This window comes from Mirounga angustirostris, unplaced genomic scaffold (genome assembly GCF_029215605.1).
Source record: "Mirounga angustirostris isolate CCGP_5_RB_7025 unplaced genomic scaffold, mMirAng1.0.hap1 SCAF_11, whole genome shotgun sequence".
In the NCBI taxonomy this organism is placed as follows: Eukaryota; Metazoa; Chordata; class Mammalia; order Carnivora; family Phocidae; genus Mirounga; species Mirounga angustirostris.
This window is the reverse complement of record NW_026991719.1, coordinates 85,689,819-85,708,689: the sequence shown is the minus strand read 5'-3', so window position 1 is coordinate 85,708,689 and position 18,871 is coordinate 85,689,819. Positions and strand designations below refer to the sequence as shown.

Here is an 18,871-nt window from a genome sequence, read left to right as displayed (position 1 = left end):
AATGAAAGCTGAAGTGGCAGAACTTAAAAATGCTATCAGTGAGATCCAATCTAATCTAGATAATCTAACAGCTAGGGTAAGTGAAGAAGAAGAATGAATCAGTGACCTGGAAGACAATTTAATAGATAAAAGGAAAAGAGGAGGCCAGGGAAAAACAACTCAGAATCCATGAAAATAGAATCAGAGAAATAAGTGACACCATGAAGCGTTCCAATGTCAGAATTATTGGAATCCCGGAGGGAGTGGAGAGAGAGGGAGGACTAGAAGATGTATTTGAGCAAATCGAAGCTGAGAACTACCCTAATCTGGGGAATGAAACAGACATTCATGTCCTAGAGGCAGAGAGGACCCCTCCCAAGATCAAGGAAAACAGGCCAACACCCCTGCATGTAATAGTAACACTCGCAAATCTTAGAACCAAGGAAACCATCTTAAGGGCAGTTAGGGGGAAGAGATTCCTTATGTACAGAGGGAGGAACATCAGAATAACATCAGACCTATCCACAGAGACCTGGCAAGCCAGAAAGGCCTGGCAAGACATATTCAGGGTACTAAACGAGAAGAACATGCAGCCAAGAATACTTTATCTGGCAAGGCTTTCATTTAGAATGGATGGAGAGATGCAGAGGTTCCAAGACTGGCAGAAATTGAAAGAATATGTGACAACTAAGCCGGCCCTGCAAGAAATATTAAGGGGGGGTTCTATAAAAGGAGAAAGACCCCAAGAGTGATCTACAACAGAAATTTACAGGGACAATCTATAAAAACAATGTCTTCACAGGCAACATGATGACAATTAACTCATATCTTTCAATAATCACTCTCAACGTGAATGGCCTAAATGCTCCCATAAAATGGCACAGGGTTGCAGATTGGATAAAAAGACAGGACCCATCCATATGCTGTTTACAAGAGATTCATTTTGAACCTAAAGATACATCCAAACTGAAAGTGAAGGGATGGAGATCCATCTTCCATGCCAGCGGACTTCAAAAGAAAGCTGGGCTAGCAATTCTTATATCAGACAAATTAGATTTTAAACTAAAGATTGTAGTTAGAGACACAGAAGGACACTATATCATTCTTAAAGGGTCTATCCAACAAGAAGATCTAACAGTTGTAAATATCTACGCCCCCAACATGGGAGCAGCCATCTACATCAGCCAACTGTTAACCAAAATAAAGAGTCATATTGATAATAATACATCAATTGTAGGAGACCTCAATACTCCACTCTCAGCAATAGACAGATCATCTAAGCAGAAAATCAACAAAGAAACAAGAGCTTTCAATGACACACTGGACCAGATGGACCTCATAGATATATACAGAACATTCCATCCTAAAACAACAGAATACTCATTCTTCTCGAGTGCACATGGAACTTTCTCCAGAATAGACCACATACTGGGTCACAAATCAGGTCTCAACCGATACCAAAACACTGAAATTATTCCCTGCATATTCTCAGACCACAATGTTTTAAAACTGGAACTAAATCACAAGAAAAAAAATTGGCAGAAATTCAAACACTTGGAAGCTAATGACCACTCTGCTCAAGAATGTTTGGGTCAACCAGGAAATCTAAGAAGAACTTAAACAATTCATGGAAACCAATGAGAACAAAACCACACCAGTCCAAAGCCTATGGGATACTGCAAAGGTGGTCCTAAGCAGGAAATACATAGCCATCCAAGCCTCACTAAAAAAAGAGAAAAATCCCAAATCACCAACTAACTCTACACTTTAAGGAACTAGAGAAAAAGCAACAAACAATGCCTAAGCCACACATTAGAAGAGAAATAATTCAGATTAGAGCAGAGATCAATGAATTAGAAACCAGAAACACAGTAGATCAGATCAACGAAACTACAAGTTGGTTCTTTGAAAGAATTAATAAGATTGATAAACCACTTGCCAGACTTATCCAAAAGAAAAGAGAAAGGACCCAAATTAATAAAATTATGAATGTAAGGGGAGAGATCACGACTAACACCTAGGAAATAGAAACAATTATTAGAAATTATTATCAACAACTATAAGCCAATAAACTGAGCAATCTGGATGAAATGGAGGCCTTCCTGGAAACCTATAAGCTGCCAAGACTGAAACAGGAAGAAATGGACAACCTGAATAGGCCAATAACCAGTAACGAGATTGAAGCAGTGATCAAAAACCTCCCAAAAAACAGGAGTCCAGGGCCTCATGGATTCCCTGGGGAATTCTACCAAACATTCAAAGAAGAAATAATACCTATTCTCCTGAAGCTGTTTCAAAAAATAGAAACAGAAGGAAAGCTTCCAGACTCATTCTATGAGGCCAGCATTACCTTAATCCCCAAACCAGGCAAAGACCCCATCAAAAAGGAGAATTTCAGACCGATATCCCTGATGAATATGGATTCCAAAATCCTCAACAAAATCCTAGCTAGCTTTGCGCAGTGGCAGTATCGTAGCCAATGAGGTTTATCCGAGGCGCGATTATTGCTAATTGAAAACAAAATCCTAGCTAATAGGATCCAACAATACATTAAAAGGATCATCCACCACGACCAAGTGGGATTTATCCCCGGGATGCAAGTGTGGTTCAACATTTGCAAATCAATCAATGTGATAGAACACATTAATAAGAGGAGAGAGAAGAACCATAGGGTCCTCTCAATTGATGCAGAAAAAGCATTTGACAAAATACAGCATCCTTTCCTGATTAAAACTCTTCAGAGTATAGGGATAGAGGGAACATTCCTCAAGTTCATAAAATACATCTATGAAAAAACCCACAGCAAATATCATCCTCAATGGGGAAAAGCTGAGAGCCTTTCCCTTAAGATCAGGAACACGTCCAGGATGCCCACTCTCACCACTATTGTTCAACATAGTACTAGAAGTCTTAGCAACAGCAGACAACAAAAAGAAATAAAAGGTATTCAAATTGGCAAAGAAGAAGTCAAACTCTCTCTTTTCGCAGACGACATGATACTTTTTGTGGAAAACCCAAAAGACTCCACCCCCAAATTACTAGAACTCATCCAGCAATTCAGTCATGTGGCAGGATACAAAATCAATGCACAGAAATCAGTTGCTTTCTTATACACTAACAATGCATTTGTAGAAAGAGATATTAGAGAAACGATTCCATTTACAATAGCACCAAAAACCATAAGATACCTTGGAATAAACCTAACCAAAGAGGTAAAGGATCTATACTCTAGGAACTACAGAACACTCATGAAAGAAATTGAAGAAGACACAAAAAGATGGAAAAATATTCCATGCTCATGGATCAGAAGAATAAACATTGTTAAAATGTCTATGCTACCCAGAGCAATCTATAACTTCAATGCCATCCCGGTCAAAATTCCAATGACATTTTTCAAAGTGCTGGAACAAACAATCCTAAAATTTATATGGAATCAGAAAAGACCCCAAATTGCCAAGGAAATGTTGAAAAAGAAAAATAAAGCTGGGGGCATCACATTGCCTGATTTCAAGCTACATTACAAAGCTGTGATCACCAAGACAGCATGGTACCGGCACAAAAACAGACATATAGACCAATGGAACAGAACAGAGAGCCCAGATATGGACCCTCAACTCTATGGTCAAATAATTTTTGACAAAGCAGGAAAAAAGATGCAATGGAAAAAAGACAGTCTCTTCAATAAATGGTGCTGGGAAAATTGGACAGCCACATGCAGAAGAATGAAACTCAACCATTCTCTAACACCGTACACAAAGATAAACTCAAAATGGATGAAAGACCTCAATGTGAGACAGGAATCCATCAAAATCCTAGAGGAGAACATAGGCAGTAACCTCTTTGACATAGGCCACAGCAACTTCTTTCAAGATACATCTCCAAAAGCTAGTGAAACAAAAGCAAAAATGAACTTCTGGGACTTCATCAAGATAAAAAGCTTCTGCACAGCAAAGGAAACAGTCAACAAAACAAAGAGGCAACCCACAGAATGGGAGAAGATATTTGCAAATGACACTATAGATAAAGGGCTGGTATCCAAGATCTATAAAGAACTTCTCAAACTCAACACCCAAAAAACAAATAATCACGTCAAAAAATGGGCAGAAGACAGACACTTCTCTGAAGAAGACATACAAATGGCTAACAGACACATGAAAAAATGTTCATCATCATTAGCCATCAGGGAAATTCAAATCAAAACCACATTGAGATACCACCTTACACCAGTTAGAATGGCAAAAATGGACAGGGCAAGAAACAACAAATGTTGGAGAGGTTGTGGAGAAAGGCGAACCCTCTTACACTGTTGGTGGGAATGCAAGTGGGTACAGCCACTTTGGAAAACAGTGTGGAGGTGCCTCAAAAAGTTAAAAATAGAGCTACCCTATGACCCAGCAATTGCATTCCTGGGTATTTACCCCAAAGACACAGATGTAGTGAAAAGAAGGGCCATATGCACCCCAATGTTCATAGCAGCAATGTCCGCAATAGCCAAACTGTGGAAAGAGCCGAGATGCCCTTCAACAGATGAATGGATAAAGAAGATGTGGTCCATATATACAATGGAATATTACTCAGCCATCAGAAAGCATGAATACCCAACTTTTATACCAACATGGATGGGATTGGAGGAGATTATGCTAAGTGAAATAAGTCAAGCAGAGAAAGTCAATTATCATATGGTTTCACTTATTTGTGGAACATTAGGAATAGCATGGAGGACACTAGGAGAAGGAAGGGAAAAATGAAGGGGGAGGAAATCGGAGGGAGAGATGAACCATGAGAGACTATGGACTTTGAGAAACAAACAGGATTGTAGAGGGGAGGGTGGTGCGGGGATTGGTTAGCCCGGTGATGAGTATTAAGGAGGGCACGTACTGCATGGATCACTGGGTATTATACGAAAATAATGGATCGTGGATCATCACACCAAAAACTAATGATGTATTGTATGGTGACTAACATAACATAGTAAAATTTAAAAAAATAAAAAAAAAGATTTTAACTTTTGGAGCCTGTGTCACCTATGTGGTGACAATAAAGATTATGACAATTGGATGTTGACAGATAGTGACTACACTTATCATGGTGGGCATTGAGTAATATAGAATTATAAAATCACCATGCTGTATACCTGAAACTAATATAACATTGCATGTCAACTATACTTCAATTAAAAAAAAATATGACAGGGGCGCCTGGGTGGCTCAGTCATTAGGCGTCTGCCTTCAGCTCAGGTCATGATCCCAGGGTCCTGGGATCGAGCCCCACATCGGGCTCTCTGTTCAGCGGGGAGCCTGCTTCTCCCTCTCCCACTCTGCCTGCTTGTGTTCCCTCTCTCACTGTCTCTCTCTGTCAAATAAATAAATAAAATCTTTTAAAAAAAATATGAGAATTGCCTTAAAACAGAAAACCTAATTATGTAAATAGCCATATACTCAGCTGGTGCTGTAAGGTATTTTCTGACACAGGGAGCAGTATTATTATTATTTTTTTAAAGATTTTATTTATTTATTTGACAGAGAGAGACACAGTGAGAGAGGGAACACAAACAGGGGGAGTGGGAGAGGGAGAAGCAGGCTTCCCGCCGAGCAGGGAGCCCGATGTGGGGCTCGATCCCGGGACCCTGGGATCATGACCTGAACCGAAGGCAGGCGTTTAACGACTGAGCCACCCAGGCGCCCCGGGGGGCAGTATTATTGTTAAATGTTTAACTTTTAAGTTGATTTTTTATGTACTTCATAGGAAAGTAAATTTCCATAAATAAATTCAATCCTGTACTTAAAATAATATCAAGATTTTGAGTCAAGCTGAAATAGTCTAGAAAACACCAAAATAAAGCATCTTCATTCCCGTTATAAACATGACTAAAATCAGAATTCAGTTCACTAGACTTTACATTTTCTTGTATTATTAACACAATAAACTGAGTTGTTATAATAGTAATATAGTTTAAAATTTTTTATCATTCTAAAAAGTTCTAGAATGCCTTTGTTTAAACCAAAATTTACCTGTCCTATATATGTATACACTAAATATGCATAAAAGGACTCGTGAAAAAAATTATTAAAACTTTGATAAAAGTGACTTTTCATAGGCATAGTGTTAGGCATTTTGAATTCCTCAACTAAAACTTAACTAAGCATTTATGATCTCTTGTTTCCTTTTCATTATAATTCAAAATATTTATGTGTATGAAATTGATCACAAAATTGTAATTAAATTACAATTGCGTTTTTTATAACTACATTTTCAATTGTATTTTTATTCAGAAAAATGGCGCTCCTGGAAGAAGACTTTATAAATCCAGTTTCAAACAGGAATTAAAATCACTCCATATACAAAGAAAGTGAGGGGAATCCATGACCTGGTGATGGAAATAAGTAACAGACTTAGTCTATTCGGATTTGAATTTTTGTCACCAACGTGAATACTTCATTAAAATTGGTATTTTGTTAACAACCACACAGAGCAAAAAATTCTAAATTTAATACTTGCTGAGTCCAAGCACACCATTCATATGGCATTACATAATTTCTACCTTAATTCTGAAAAATATTAATTTGCCATTTAACCTAGCAACTGAGCTAGCTTGCCTATGAAATGGTATCCAATGATTTGGAATGGGAATGCTTAGTGATACCTGGTGTCATTGCTAAGCTTCTATACATTTGTTTGAATATACAAAGCAATGATCTTATTATTGAAAACATCTATTATATCTCAAGAAATGTACATTTTAGATTGAGGAAATCTGGATCTAGGTTAGTTTTAAATAGCAAAGCAGTTGTTTTTAGACAGAAAGGGAAATTGACTTCCTTAATAAAAATGTTATAATGTAGTCTTTAATATATTCTCAAAATATCCTTAATACACAAACCAAAATATCACATTCTTATAGTGCTATAATTTATTTTACATAGAGAGAGATGTTTTTCAAATTCTTGCAACTTAAAATAGCTTTTTGTTTTAGGTCAGAAATTGTCCTGCTTAAGGACAAGAGCTTACCAGATGATATTTTAAGACCCTTTTGATTCCTATGATTGTCTAGTGGCATAAATATAGGGGTTTGCTCAGTTTCCCATTTGAACTGAATTTCCTTATTTCATTTTCTGATTAAAATATTGATCACAAAGTAACATTATAAAGGTTAGAACAAGATTCATTATTTTCAGTTTATTTTGCTCCAGATCTGTCAATTATAATCATATATCCCTGACACTTAAAATGGTTTTAAGCCCTTGGGAGTTCTTCCCTGTTTGAAGAAATTAGAAGAGGTTTTCAGGACAATTGTTAACACTATGTGTGCAAAAAGAAAGGATTCTGCAGATGCAATGCAAAGTGCCGTCATCCCATAATGAAAGAAATGTCCATTAAAAAGCAGTTCAAACTGGTCTTTAAAGCTACATGGGGATCACATTTAGCCACTTCATAAAGATTTCAGAAACTTCTGGCTCCTTAATAGACAAACTACCTTTCTTTCTCTGTCTCTCCTTCCTTCCCTTTAATTCTCTTTCCCCTTTTTCCTTTATTTGCTTCATTAATCCCCTCTTCTTTTCAGGAACATTTATCCTCCATCAAATCATTCTACTCTCCCTAATATTTGTACTGTTCATATGCATTCTGTTCCCTGTCTAGAATCACTTTTGTAGTCACCAAGCCTCAGAGACATACACAAGAGTCTCAAATTATTCATATTTTCCAGATCAGCAGTCCTGCATTCGTTAAGAAAAAAAAAATGTCCTGGCCTGATGAAGATGAAAGGCAATTTTTTTATGTTGCCATCTGGATAGTACCTAATAGGCATTCCAGACAGTATACAGCATCCTAAATTAACCTGATATGCCTTGAGAAAATGTGATATTTCAGAAAACAGAAGTTTCTCTGAGATCATATAAAAGAGAAACATTTTTGTACATACCTACTGAAGATGGTATGTCTTTCCACACTTCAAGGATCTTCTTGAAGAGTTGTTCATTTGCTTCCATTGAAAGGGCTTCAGCATTGAATGTGAGCATCATGCCAATTCCCAAGGAATCAGGTAAAATGATGATATTCTGTGGTATAATGATTTCCAGGGGCTGTAATTATGTTTCATAAAGATTTATATGTCCAACATTTTATCACTACTACTTTAATTGAAGCAGCTTGGCTGAGCAATAAAGACCACAAAGGGGTTCGAAGTGCAGAGAGGAAGAGAAACTTCTATATTAATATTAAACAGCATGCTATCCAACACTTGAAAAGAGCCTTTCCTATGTCATAAAGGCATCACTGTTTAGTAGTGTCCTTTATATTTAGGAGAAAACTTTGTTTGAAAAAAAGAGATATATTCCCAACAGAGAAAAATTTGTTAAAATTTAACAAAATGTGTATAATGATTAAAGAAACATTACTTGTTACAGAGTGGGACTTCAGATTCATTTCAGCACATTAATGAATAATTTAGTGATGAATATGTGAAGCAACTAACAAATATGCAATCACTGGTTATCTAGTCAATTCATTTAAATCAAAAATAGAAAATTAACTTAAAAATAGCTTGAGCTTAAAATGTTTACAAAGGGCAACTTTATAATATTCATCACTACTTGAAATATAACAGTCATTCTCCCTTCACAAAAAATGTAGGATTTCTTACCAATTTATAAATCACAAAATGTCTTCAATATATAAATACAGAGATGTATTAGGTGACATAATATGAAATACTAAGAAATATATAAAAATTCATAAATTTTATGATGCATAAAACAATGTGACCAAATTTACTTAAACTACAGAAATTGCCACATTAATAGTATTTCCCTGAGAAATGAACAATTACATTCCTTTATTATTTCTCTAAATTAGCAAGTTACAAGAAAAGAAGGTCAGAAACTATACTTGCCAAACCCAGCGTACTCAGGCCAAGTGCTTGAGGCCATGTCTCAGCAACAACAATCCTTAAAACTAAAATGGGGATCCAGAGGCGAAAAGCAATTTTAATACGTTCCCTGGGCACTTGCATGAGCAATTGAATCAAAAAAGAGATGAAGGAAGAGAGAAAAAGAAATTGCAAGAAAGAAGGTTGTCTCAAAAAAAAAAAAAATCTGTTTAGAATAAAGCTGGACTGCTGTAAATCCAGAAAGTCCCAGAGGTAATTCCTTGCTTCTCAGATGATTCCTGCAGTAACCAGATATTCTTTAGGACACATGGCTCCCTTGTAGCATTACAGGTTTTGTAATCTGGCACTCTTGGAAAAATATCATTTTTAGTACATTCTGTTTCAGAAGAACTCCCCTCCCTTTTATTAGAGTCCTTTCTCTTTTAATGGGTCAGGACACTATGGCATTTAGCTAAAAATACTATTTTTGAATATACTTAAAGTATCCTAATTAGGTCAGAAATATATATATATATTTTAAACCAATCTCTCATTCTTGCTTCTATGATACTGAACTGATTGCTTCAAAAGGAAATAATTCTTGCTTGGTAATCAAGTGGAACACAGAGTGCAATCTTCTTGAATGATGTTTCAAATAAGTATAAACTTGGACCAATATTGCAATGTTTAATATGGCACTAGCTTCAAAATAAAGGCTATCTGCCATTACATAAAAAAATAGGATGCAGGAAGCTATGGAACACTCCAACTGAAAAGTACTATAACACTTATACGAACTCATATCTAAGTGGCTTTGGCTGGGCTCAGTTCAATATTTTCTACATTATAAACAGGGTGATTTCTACATACTCATAGGTGGCAACTGAATGATGAGCTAATTAGATTGTTAATATGACCGAAAAACACATTTTTTAAAAATGTTTCCACTATTAATTTGACAAATGCTCTATGTAATTTGTCAGAGATGTATGAGACAATTCTGAAAGCTATGCAAAATATGACATTACTACAGTGATTTAACGTACTTAAAAGTTTTCTCCTGGACTTTATATAATGCTAAACTGTTGAAATTTTAGTTGTCAACAAACTGGGGAATTAAAAAGGGTGAAGCAGAGATTTGTTGGTTCAGCCCTTTCTTTTAAATATCATTTTCCATAAACAAATATCACTGTTACCATCAAATTTGAGACAGAGTAGAATTATATTTTGTATGGTGCATGTGTATATGGGGGTATTATGTTCGAACCCTATATAAATGATGTATATAGTATTTTTATAATTATCCATATGTTAGATATTGTGCCATAGAATCATTATTTATAATTATTTAAGAATTAAGAGTTGAAGTGCATTAGCTTTTAAAATGCTGAATCCTTTAATCAGAAAGTCTATAATTGATACTGTAAGAGGACACTTTATGATACTTTGCTATATATCATGGTTAAAGTACTACAATTTGGATAAAGAAGGGGGATAATAATGCTGCAATACTGGTGTATTCTTAAAGAATCTGTTTATGTATTATGGGGTACAGAAGGACTAAAAGCAAAGACTGCAAACTCATTCATCTATTAGGACTGGTTATTATAAATTTATAAAGGTGGATGGATAGGCACTGTGTAGTATATAGTCCATCTAAAAGGGGGCAGGCATAAAAAAATTAAAAAAATAAATAAAAGGGGGCAGGCACGAATCATTTCTAGTTGATAATGGCCAGATAGTAATAAGGGCCAAATGTTATCAGATCTTTTGGTTCATCAATAGAAGTCCAGATTTTTAAGTGTAAACTCTATTCATTTAAAAACAAACAAACAAACAAAAAACTGTGCCAGACAAACAAAATCTACCCAAAGAATACACTCAGCTGTCTGGACTAAGAAACCATCAGTGATTTCTGTTTATCCCTTACTACTTTCTGGCACTCTATACTTACCTTTTAGATTTCAGTTCCAGTACAGATATTGATAATCATATTTTTAAATCTTTAAGAGTTTTGACAGAAAAACTCAAATTATGGTGTACAATAATTTCTAGGGATCTTACGTTATTTGGCAGAGTCACATCAGACATAACCTCAGATTCTGCATCAATGATGTGATATCCATCTGCTGAGCTGAAGAAAATCTTTAGTCTTTTTTCAGAACCAATAGCCAGGTCAACTGTCACTGGCTTATGACCAACTGTTGGAAACACCTGTAGATATAAAACCAAATATGGCCAAAAGGCCAAAAATGACACTCTAAGGCAAAAATTCCCCCTGCCCTTTTGTTTAACAGGTTTATAAAACCCTCGTTGATTCTTTAAATTACATAATATATTTAGACTATGTATTATGACTTTTTCTTAGGTCTGTTACTACCACAAGAACATAATTATATTCAGTTTGTAAATTTTGAGTTTCCCTTCAGAGGCCAAATCTCCAATGATCATAAGAAACTTGTATGGCCCTGCACTGTTTGCTGTCTTTAAATTCCTTGCCTTGAGCTTCAGCAAATGAAGGAGCTCATCTGGTCTCTTAAATCGGTTCGCTGGATCAGCTGCCTGTATTTTTGCCAGTATTCGTATATAGGCTTCATAGGACATGTAGTCTCCTTCGGAGTCTGCTGATTGATCAATGCATACTTGGTAGGGAATGAAAAAGGCCAGACATGTTAACCTACCATAGACTAGATGTACTCTAGGCTCCTATGTTTCCTAGTCCAAGGAAACAAAAAGCCAAACAGGATTCATTGCCATGTTCAGGTCACAGTAGAGGACTGGGCATCACAGGATTCACCATACTGTAGTCATGAGGTGAGATTCAAGAACTGGAAGGAGGACTTAGATCAGGAACTGTATATCGGCTAGACAGACTGTTTGTACTTATCTTCTTTGTTTTCCAGCTCCTTATCAGGCAGCTCTGACCAATCAGCAGACAGCCAAGAACAAACCCATATCCAAATACGGACAGCTGACCCAAGGCCCAATTTAGGGAGATCAGAGATATAATTTGTGTCAGGGCAGACACAGACTATCTATATAGTAGTCTGTGCTATTTACAAAAGAACATATTTATTGTACAAATAGGCATCTGGAGGCAGTCATAAAAATTAGTCCATCTTTATTGCATATGTGTGATGTTTTGGCTGCAAAATATACCATGTAAGCAGACTTGACCTAAGATACAAAATTATTTCATAAATACCTTGCTGGAGTCTATCATGAGGTGTCCTTAATCAGTGCTTTGTAAAAACTTGTCCATTGACCAGTTAGTTCAAAGTCACCTGGAACATTTGCTAAAAATATAGATTCCCAGGCCCCACTCCAGACCTACTAATTCAGCCTGAAGTTGGGTCTGAGATCTAAACTTTTAACAAATGCTCCAGATGATTCTGATGTACACTCCAGATTAGGAGTTACTGGCCTCTATATAATGCTCCCAGTTCATTAATCAGTCCTCACTGCTATGGAATAAACACAAAATAATCCTATTGACACAGAATTCTAGAGTATCATTAAAAATAATAAAGGTAAAAAGAATCCCCAGTTTATGAGATGAGATTAAAAAATCATTAGCAACTTAACTGTTTGGGACACCAACTGGTTACCTTAAGAGGCTGATCCACAGAAGTTCAGTTAAACCATAATAAAGGTGGAAATATTACTGGTAATCCAATAAGCCTAACCACCATTCCTTGCAATAGTTCTGGAGAGAAATGTGTTTAGAGTTCCAGCTTGGAAGAAATATAGACCCGCCCTGCCCTTTCCTCCCCACCCCATCTATTGTAGCCCTGGTAATTAGAGCAAAGGCTTTCTCTTCCCTCATTCCTCTTCCAGTGGGGCTCCCCCCTCTACCATTGCCACACCTTTCCTTACCTTCCCTCTGCTCTCCACCCCCCACTAAGTGAGAACAGGGACTTTCTTAGCTTCAAGTCATTGGGGTGGCACCCAAAGCCTGTGTTTGGGGCTCTAGAAGAGGTCTTCATGTTGACTACAGGAATTGGGAGTGAGGAACTGGTAGGGAGGTCCTCTAAGGGGAGGGGTCAGGGATTTCCCTCACACTTTCCTTTGCTGTGGTGTCTGTGAATTATCTAAAAAAGGGTTAAATGATAATTATTTACATGGTATAGTCAAATTACATTAACTGTAGAAGAATGGTATATAACTTTGCTACTATATTTCAAAATATTGCTCTGTTTGCAATTTTTCAAAAGAAAAACCATATGATCCAAAGAAGAAGGAGACCACTTACTTTAATAGCAGTGCTTTCATCAAAGGACTTTGGTGCCCAGGCATAAAGGTGAATTGATGATTTCAAAGCAATTGCAATATATGTTGTTTCTTCATGTTGAACTACAATGATAAAATATAAAGAAGTAACAATGCCACAGAGTTAACAAGAACACTCAAGTATTTGTATTGGTCATTAAAAATATTATAACCACAATATAAGAGAACAGATCATATATTTTTAGAAAAGCTATTTAGTTACAATTTGAGGCCTCCCAAAAGGTGACAAAACTAACTATATAGTTTTATGAAGTGTGTTAGCCTTCAGGAGCACTCTGTACACTGAAAACTACAGAACATTGTTGAAAGGAATTAAAGAAGAACTAAATAAATGGAAAGAGTTCCGTTGTTAATCAATGGGTAGACTTAACACTATTAAGAGGGCAATACATGGATGGACCTAGAGGGTATTCTGCAAAGTGAAATAAGCCACGCTGAGAAAGACAAATACTTGTGACTTCACTCATGTGGAATCTAAAAAACAAAACAAATGAATAAACAAAAAGAATCAGACCTATAAATACAGAGATCAAATTGATAGTTGCCAGAGGGAAGGCACGCAGGGGATGGGCAAAATAGGTCAAGGGGAGTGGGAGATATAGGCCTCCAGCTAGGGAATGAATAAGTCATGGAAATAAAAGGTACAACATAGGGAATACAGTCAATAATATTATAATAACGTTGTATGGTGATAGATATTAACTACACTTGTGGTGAACACAGCATAACATACAGAGAATTTGAAGCACTATGTTCTACACCTAAAACTAATATAACATTATGTGTCAACTATATTAAAAAAATCCAGCTGAGCCCTGGTCAGTTCAAAGACTTATGAGAAATAAATCACTGTTGTTTTAAGTCACTAAATAAATAAAAATGTCAGTATTTTATTTTTATTTTTTTGAAGATTTTATTTATTTGACAGACAGAGACACAGCAAGAGAGGGAACACAAACAGGGGGAGTGGGAGAGGGAGAAGCAGGCTTCCCGCTGAGCAGGGAGCCCAGTGCAGGGCTCGATCCCAGGACCCTGGGAGCATGACCTGAGCCGAAGGCAGACACTTAAATACTGAGCCACCCAGGTGCCCCATAAAAATGTCAATATTTTAAAAAGAGGACAGTATCATCCAAAGTGATCTATGGATTCAATGCATTTGCTATTAAAATCCCAGTGGCCTCTTATGCAGAAATGGAAATGCTGATCCTAAAATTCATGGAATTGGAAGAGGGCCCAAATAACCAAAACAATCTTGAAAAAGAAAAACAAAGTTGAATGACTCATACTTCCCAATTTCAAAACTTACTATAAGCTATAGTAATCAAAACAGTGTAGCACTGAGATAAGAATAGGCAGATAGATCAACAGAATAAAATTGGAGTCTACAAATAAGCCCATACATTTATGGTCAATGATATCCTGATAATTCAGCTGGGAAAGAATACTCTCTTCAACAAATGGGACAACTGAATATCCACATACAAAAGAATAAGTTGAACCCCTTACCTCACACCATATACAAAAACTAATTCAGAAGAGTCAAAGACATAAATGTAAGAGATAGAACTATAAACTATGAGAAGTAAATATAGGAATAAATCTTCATGGCAATGGATTTTTATATTTGACACCAAAAGCATAAGCAACAAAAGAAAAAAAAATAGATAAATTGGGTTTCATCCAAATTAAAATTTTGGAGTATCAAAAGACACTGTCAAGAAAATGAAAAGACAACCTATGAAATGGGAAAAAAATATTTGAAAATCATATATCTGATAAGGTCCTAGGATCCAGAATATATAGAATGCTTACAACTCAACAACAAAAAGATGATAGATAAATAGATGATAGATAGATAGATAGATAGATAGATAGATAGATAGATAGATAGATGATAGATAGATAGATACACACATACATACTTGACAACATTCGCTATCAGGGAAATACAAATCAAAACTACAATAAGATGCCACTTCATACCCACTTAGATACCTAGAATCAAAAGACAGACATCTGCAAGTGTTGGCAAGGATGAAGAGAAAATGGATCTTCCATACTTATGTCAATGTAAAATGGTGCAGCCACTTTGAAAAACAGTGTGGTGGTACTATCCAAGAGAAAAGAAAACATGCATTCCCATGTACAGACACATGTATGAAATGTTAATAGCAGCCAAAAAGTGGAAAGAGTACAAGTGTATAAACAATGGATGTATAAAAATTGTATAAACAAAAGGTATACCTATACAATGAAATACTATTCAGCAATAAAAAGTAAGTACTGATACACATTATACAGGCTACAGCAGGCATGAGCCTTGAAAACATTATACTAAGTGACAAAAACCTGTCACAAAGACCATATATGATTCCATTTAAATAAATTGTCCAGAAAAGAAAAAAAACAGAGCAAAGAAAAATAGATCAGTGGTTATTTAGGACTGAGGAGAATAAGGTGAATGTAAGAGGGATGGAACATGGAGTAATTGCTAATGGCTATGGGAGTTCTTTTTGGGATAATGAGATTATGATAATGGTTATATAACTCTATAAACATACTAAAAACCATTGATTGTACACTTCTAAATGGGTACATTTTATGATATATAAATTAATTCCAACACAGCTGTTTTTTAAAAAAGAGAAAAATGAATAAGAAGCATATGCTTTCTCTCATATAGACCTTCTGATTCTTATGATATATGTTGGTCTACTTGCTAGATTTATATTTTGTGCTAAAACCCTTCCTCCTTGGCAGGAATATTGCTTCTATCCTTTCTAGTCAGATTTCATTAGAGACCAAATATAAGGCTTCTCTTTCTATCTCCCCCTTTCTCTTATTCATATTCTCTATCTCTCTCTGATTCTAGTTATTTTATCTTTTTCTTTTACACTGTTCTCAAGTAGGTCAAAGAAGCATGATTAATAAACCCCCAACAAGCAAAGAAATTCTCTGTTAAGCAAACACTTCCTATAATTTTAATATATGGCAGTAATTGGTATCAGTCAATTATTTTATGGATCTTGACAGGCTACTGAAAACACCACGAAAGTATGAGTACATGGCTGTCCCACTAGGAGGCAGGCAGTTCTGCTACATAAACTCCTTGTTTAACATCTGGGGATCTCTTCCACCTTTGGCTACCAAATACATATAATATGATTTGGAGGAGAGTAGTGATACATGAAACTAGAAGAAAATAGTGTATTTATTTAATTCCTGGTTTGTCTGGGTACTCATTTCTCCCTTTAATGGTGTATGTGTACTTATATACACACATATGTGAACCTATTCTGGAAAAGCCCCTATATGCAGAACAGAAATGGTCAGTCAGAATAGCAATATCCTGCTAAAACTCATATTATGTGATTCCAGCTATCACTTACCTATGCCACCAGCTCTGTCTGAAGGGGCAACTAATTAAAAGGAAAGAAGAAAACAGCGGGGATTTGCTTCAGAAATAGAAGAGAATGGAATAACATCACTTTCTAGTTGTAGACAGATGAGAGAAGGATTCTGAGACCATGGAGTTGTTACTTCATTTTGCAGTGAATGGTTGTAAAGAGATAGGACATATGAAAACACTCTAATCAGACAGAAAATATTTAGCAATTATATTTATGAATATTGACAGTGGGAGCAAGAGCCAGTAAACCACAGAAGAATTTTCTTTTGGACTCATTGCAAAGTTTCCAGGTCAGTATTAAGATAAATTTTCCAATTTAAGGAAGTGGAATTATTATGTGATTCCATTTTACGGCTGTTCCAAGGAAAGATAATATATGAATCTCCTTGCAGGTTATTGAAGATACATCAAGAACATTTATATAGCCGGAATTATACAGAGGCAAGAAAAGAAGTATCAGTTCATCTGGACTAATTAGAGTGACTGGAAAGGGAAGAAAGGTGAGAAAGTAAACTTCAATAGCTATTTAGGTCAATCAGTATTTTCTCAACAGCCATGATTGTGACATAGAGGATCCGGAAATTGTCTCAGTGAAATTCACTCATTTTTGTATAGGAAGTTGCAAATTCTTTTCTTTATCTACTTTGCCTCTCACAACAATGTACTTTACTAAACAAAGGAAAGCAAACTTTATATAGCTATAGTAAACATAAAATGGGACTTACGGACACTGAAGTGTTCACAGCCTGTCAACTTATCAATAGCTTTGCAGGCTTCCTCTGTCTTTAGCATTTCCTCTTGTCTTCTTTTACTTTCTGGATCATCATTCAAAATCTTGTTCCTCAGCCAGGTCAAATGATACACCCTAAGTCTGTTCTTATGGCCTGATAGATAAGATAAGAGTGTTTTAATTCAGTCTATTTTTTCATATATTAGAAAAACAAAACAACAAAAGTATTTTGCCCTTTTAACCAAATCTTCTCATTAAAGTAAAAAGCACTTTTAGAAAAAACTACACTACTAGATTCTTCCCTTCAGATTTTGTAAATATGATAGCAAAGTCTTTCTTAGTCCCTCACTTCCAAGAGATAGTCAAAATGTCTACCAGCTACCTATGTGCCTGTCTGAAGAGAAGTATAATACTTCTTTGGGACAGGTTAAGACTGCCATGGTACAGCAACAGAATTACCATCCATTCATTTATACTTTGGCTTTTATCTAAGTCATGGTCCTTCTGGGATTTGGAGACCTAGAAGCTGTCCTTGGTAGTATGTATGTATGAGAGGGATATCTGATGTATCGACTGTTAGGAATTCAGGGTTAGTGGGAAGGGTCTCTTGTGCTCTTTCATTCCAGCATACTTACAAAATAATTAAAGTTTTATTATTTTTTTCTCAATCAAATTTTTTTTAATGTCATCTTTCTTTTTTTTTTTAAGATTTTATTTATTTATTTGAGAGAGCGAGAATGAGAGACAGAGAGCATGAGAGGGAGGAGGGTCAGAGGGAGAAGCAGACTCCCTGCCGAGCAGGGAGCCCGATGCGGGACTCGATCCCGGGACTCCAGGATCATGACCTGAGCCGAAGGCAGTCGCTTAACCAACTGAGCTACCCAGGCGCCCCTTCTCAATCAAATTTATCTTCACTGCTAATTTTTTTTGCCAATTGAATTATTTCTTTTTTTATTGTTATATTAATTACCATACATTACATCATTAGTTTTTGATGTAGTGTTCCATGATTCATTGTTTGCGTATAACACCCAGTGCTCCATGCAGAATGTGCCCTCTTTAATACCCATCACCAGGCTAACCCATCCCCCCCCCTCCCCTCTGGAACCCTCAGTTTGTTTCTTCTCAGTGTCCATAGTCTCTCATGGTTCGTCCCCCCCTCCAATTTCCCCCCTTCGTTTTTCCCTTCCTACTATCTTTTTTTTTAACATATAATGTGTTATTTGTTTCAGAGGTACAGGTCTGTGATTCAACAGTCTTATACAATTCACAGTGCTCACCATAGCACATACCCTCCCCAGTGTCTGTCACCTAACCACCCCATGCCTCCCACCCCCCTCCACTTCAGCAACCCTCAGTTTGTTTCCTGAGATTAAGAATTCCTCATATCTTCACTGCTAATTTTCTAATTGTAAACCCTGGAAAATCCTTACAATCCCTTAAGGAAAAACAGGCCATTTAATTACACATTTGTTTTCATATGTAGTGACTTTGTATTCACTTTTTACAGTTTATTGTTAATAAGATTTCTAGGCTCAACAATAAGATTCTTACTTATGTGATTAATCTTACATATGTTTTTACATGACATCTTCTG

At 36.1% G+C, this 18,871-nt stretch overlaps 1 protein-coding gene and 1 pseudogene across 1 annotated transcript in view; one reads left to right on the top strand and one right to left on the bottom strand.

Annotated features, from left to right (window-relative positions):
- Window positions 1-18,871, bottom strand: part of NRK (Nik related kinase) — a 151,108-nt gene that overhangs the window by 4,683 nt on the left and 127,554 nt on the right. The window contains exons 23-27 of the mRNA XM_064574440.1: window positions 17,270-17,428; window positions 13,094-13,198; window positions 11,345-11,487; window positions 10,910-11,059; window positions 7,901-8,036 (exon numbers count right to left, since the gene is read on the bottom strand). Of these exons, the coding sequence (XP_064430510.1) occupies window positions 7,901-8,036; window positions 10,910-11,059; window positions 11,345-11,487; window positions 13,094-13,198; window positions 17,270-17,428 (693 nt within the window). The remainder of the gene's footprint in view (window positions 1-7,900; window positions 8,037-10,909; window positions 11,060-11,344; window positions 11,488-13,093; window positions 13,199-17,269; window positions 17,429-18,871) is intronic.
- Window positions 2,430-2,511, top strand: LOC135362048 (U4 spliceosomal RNA; annotated as a pseudogene).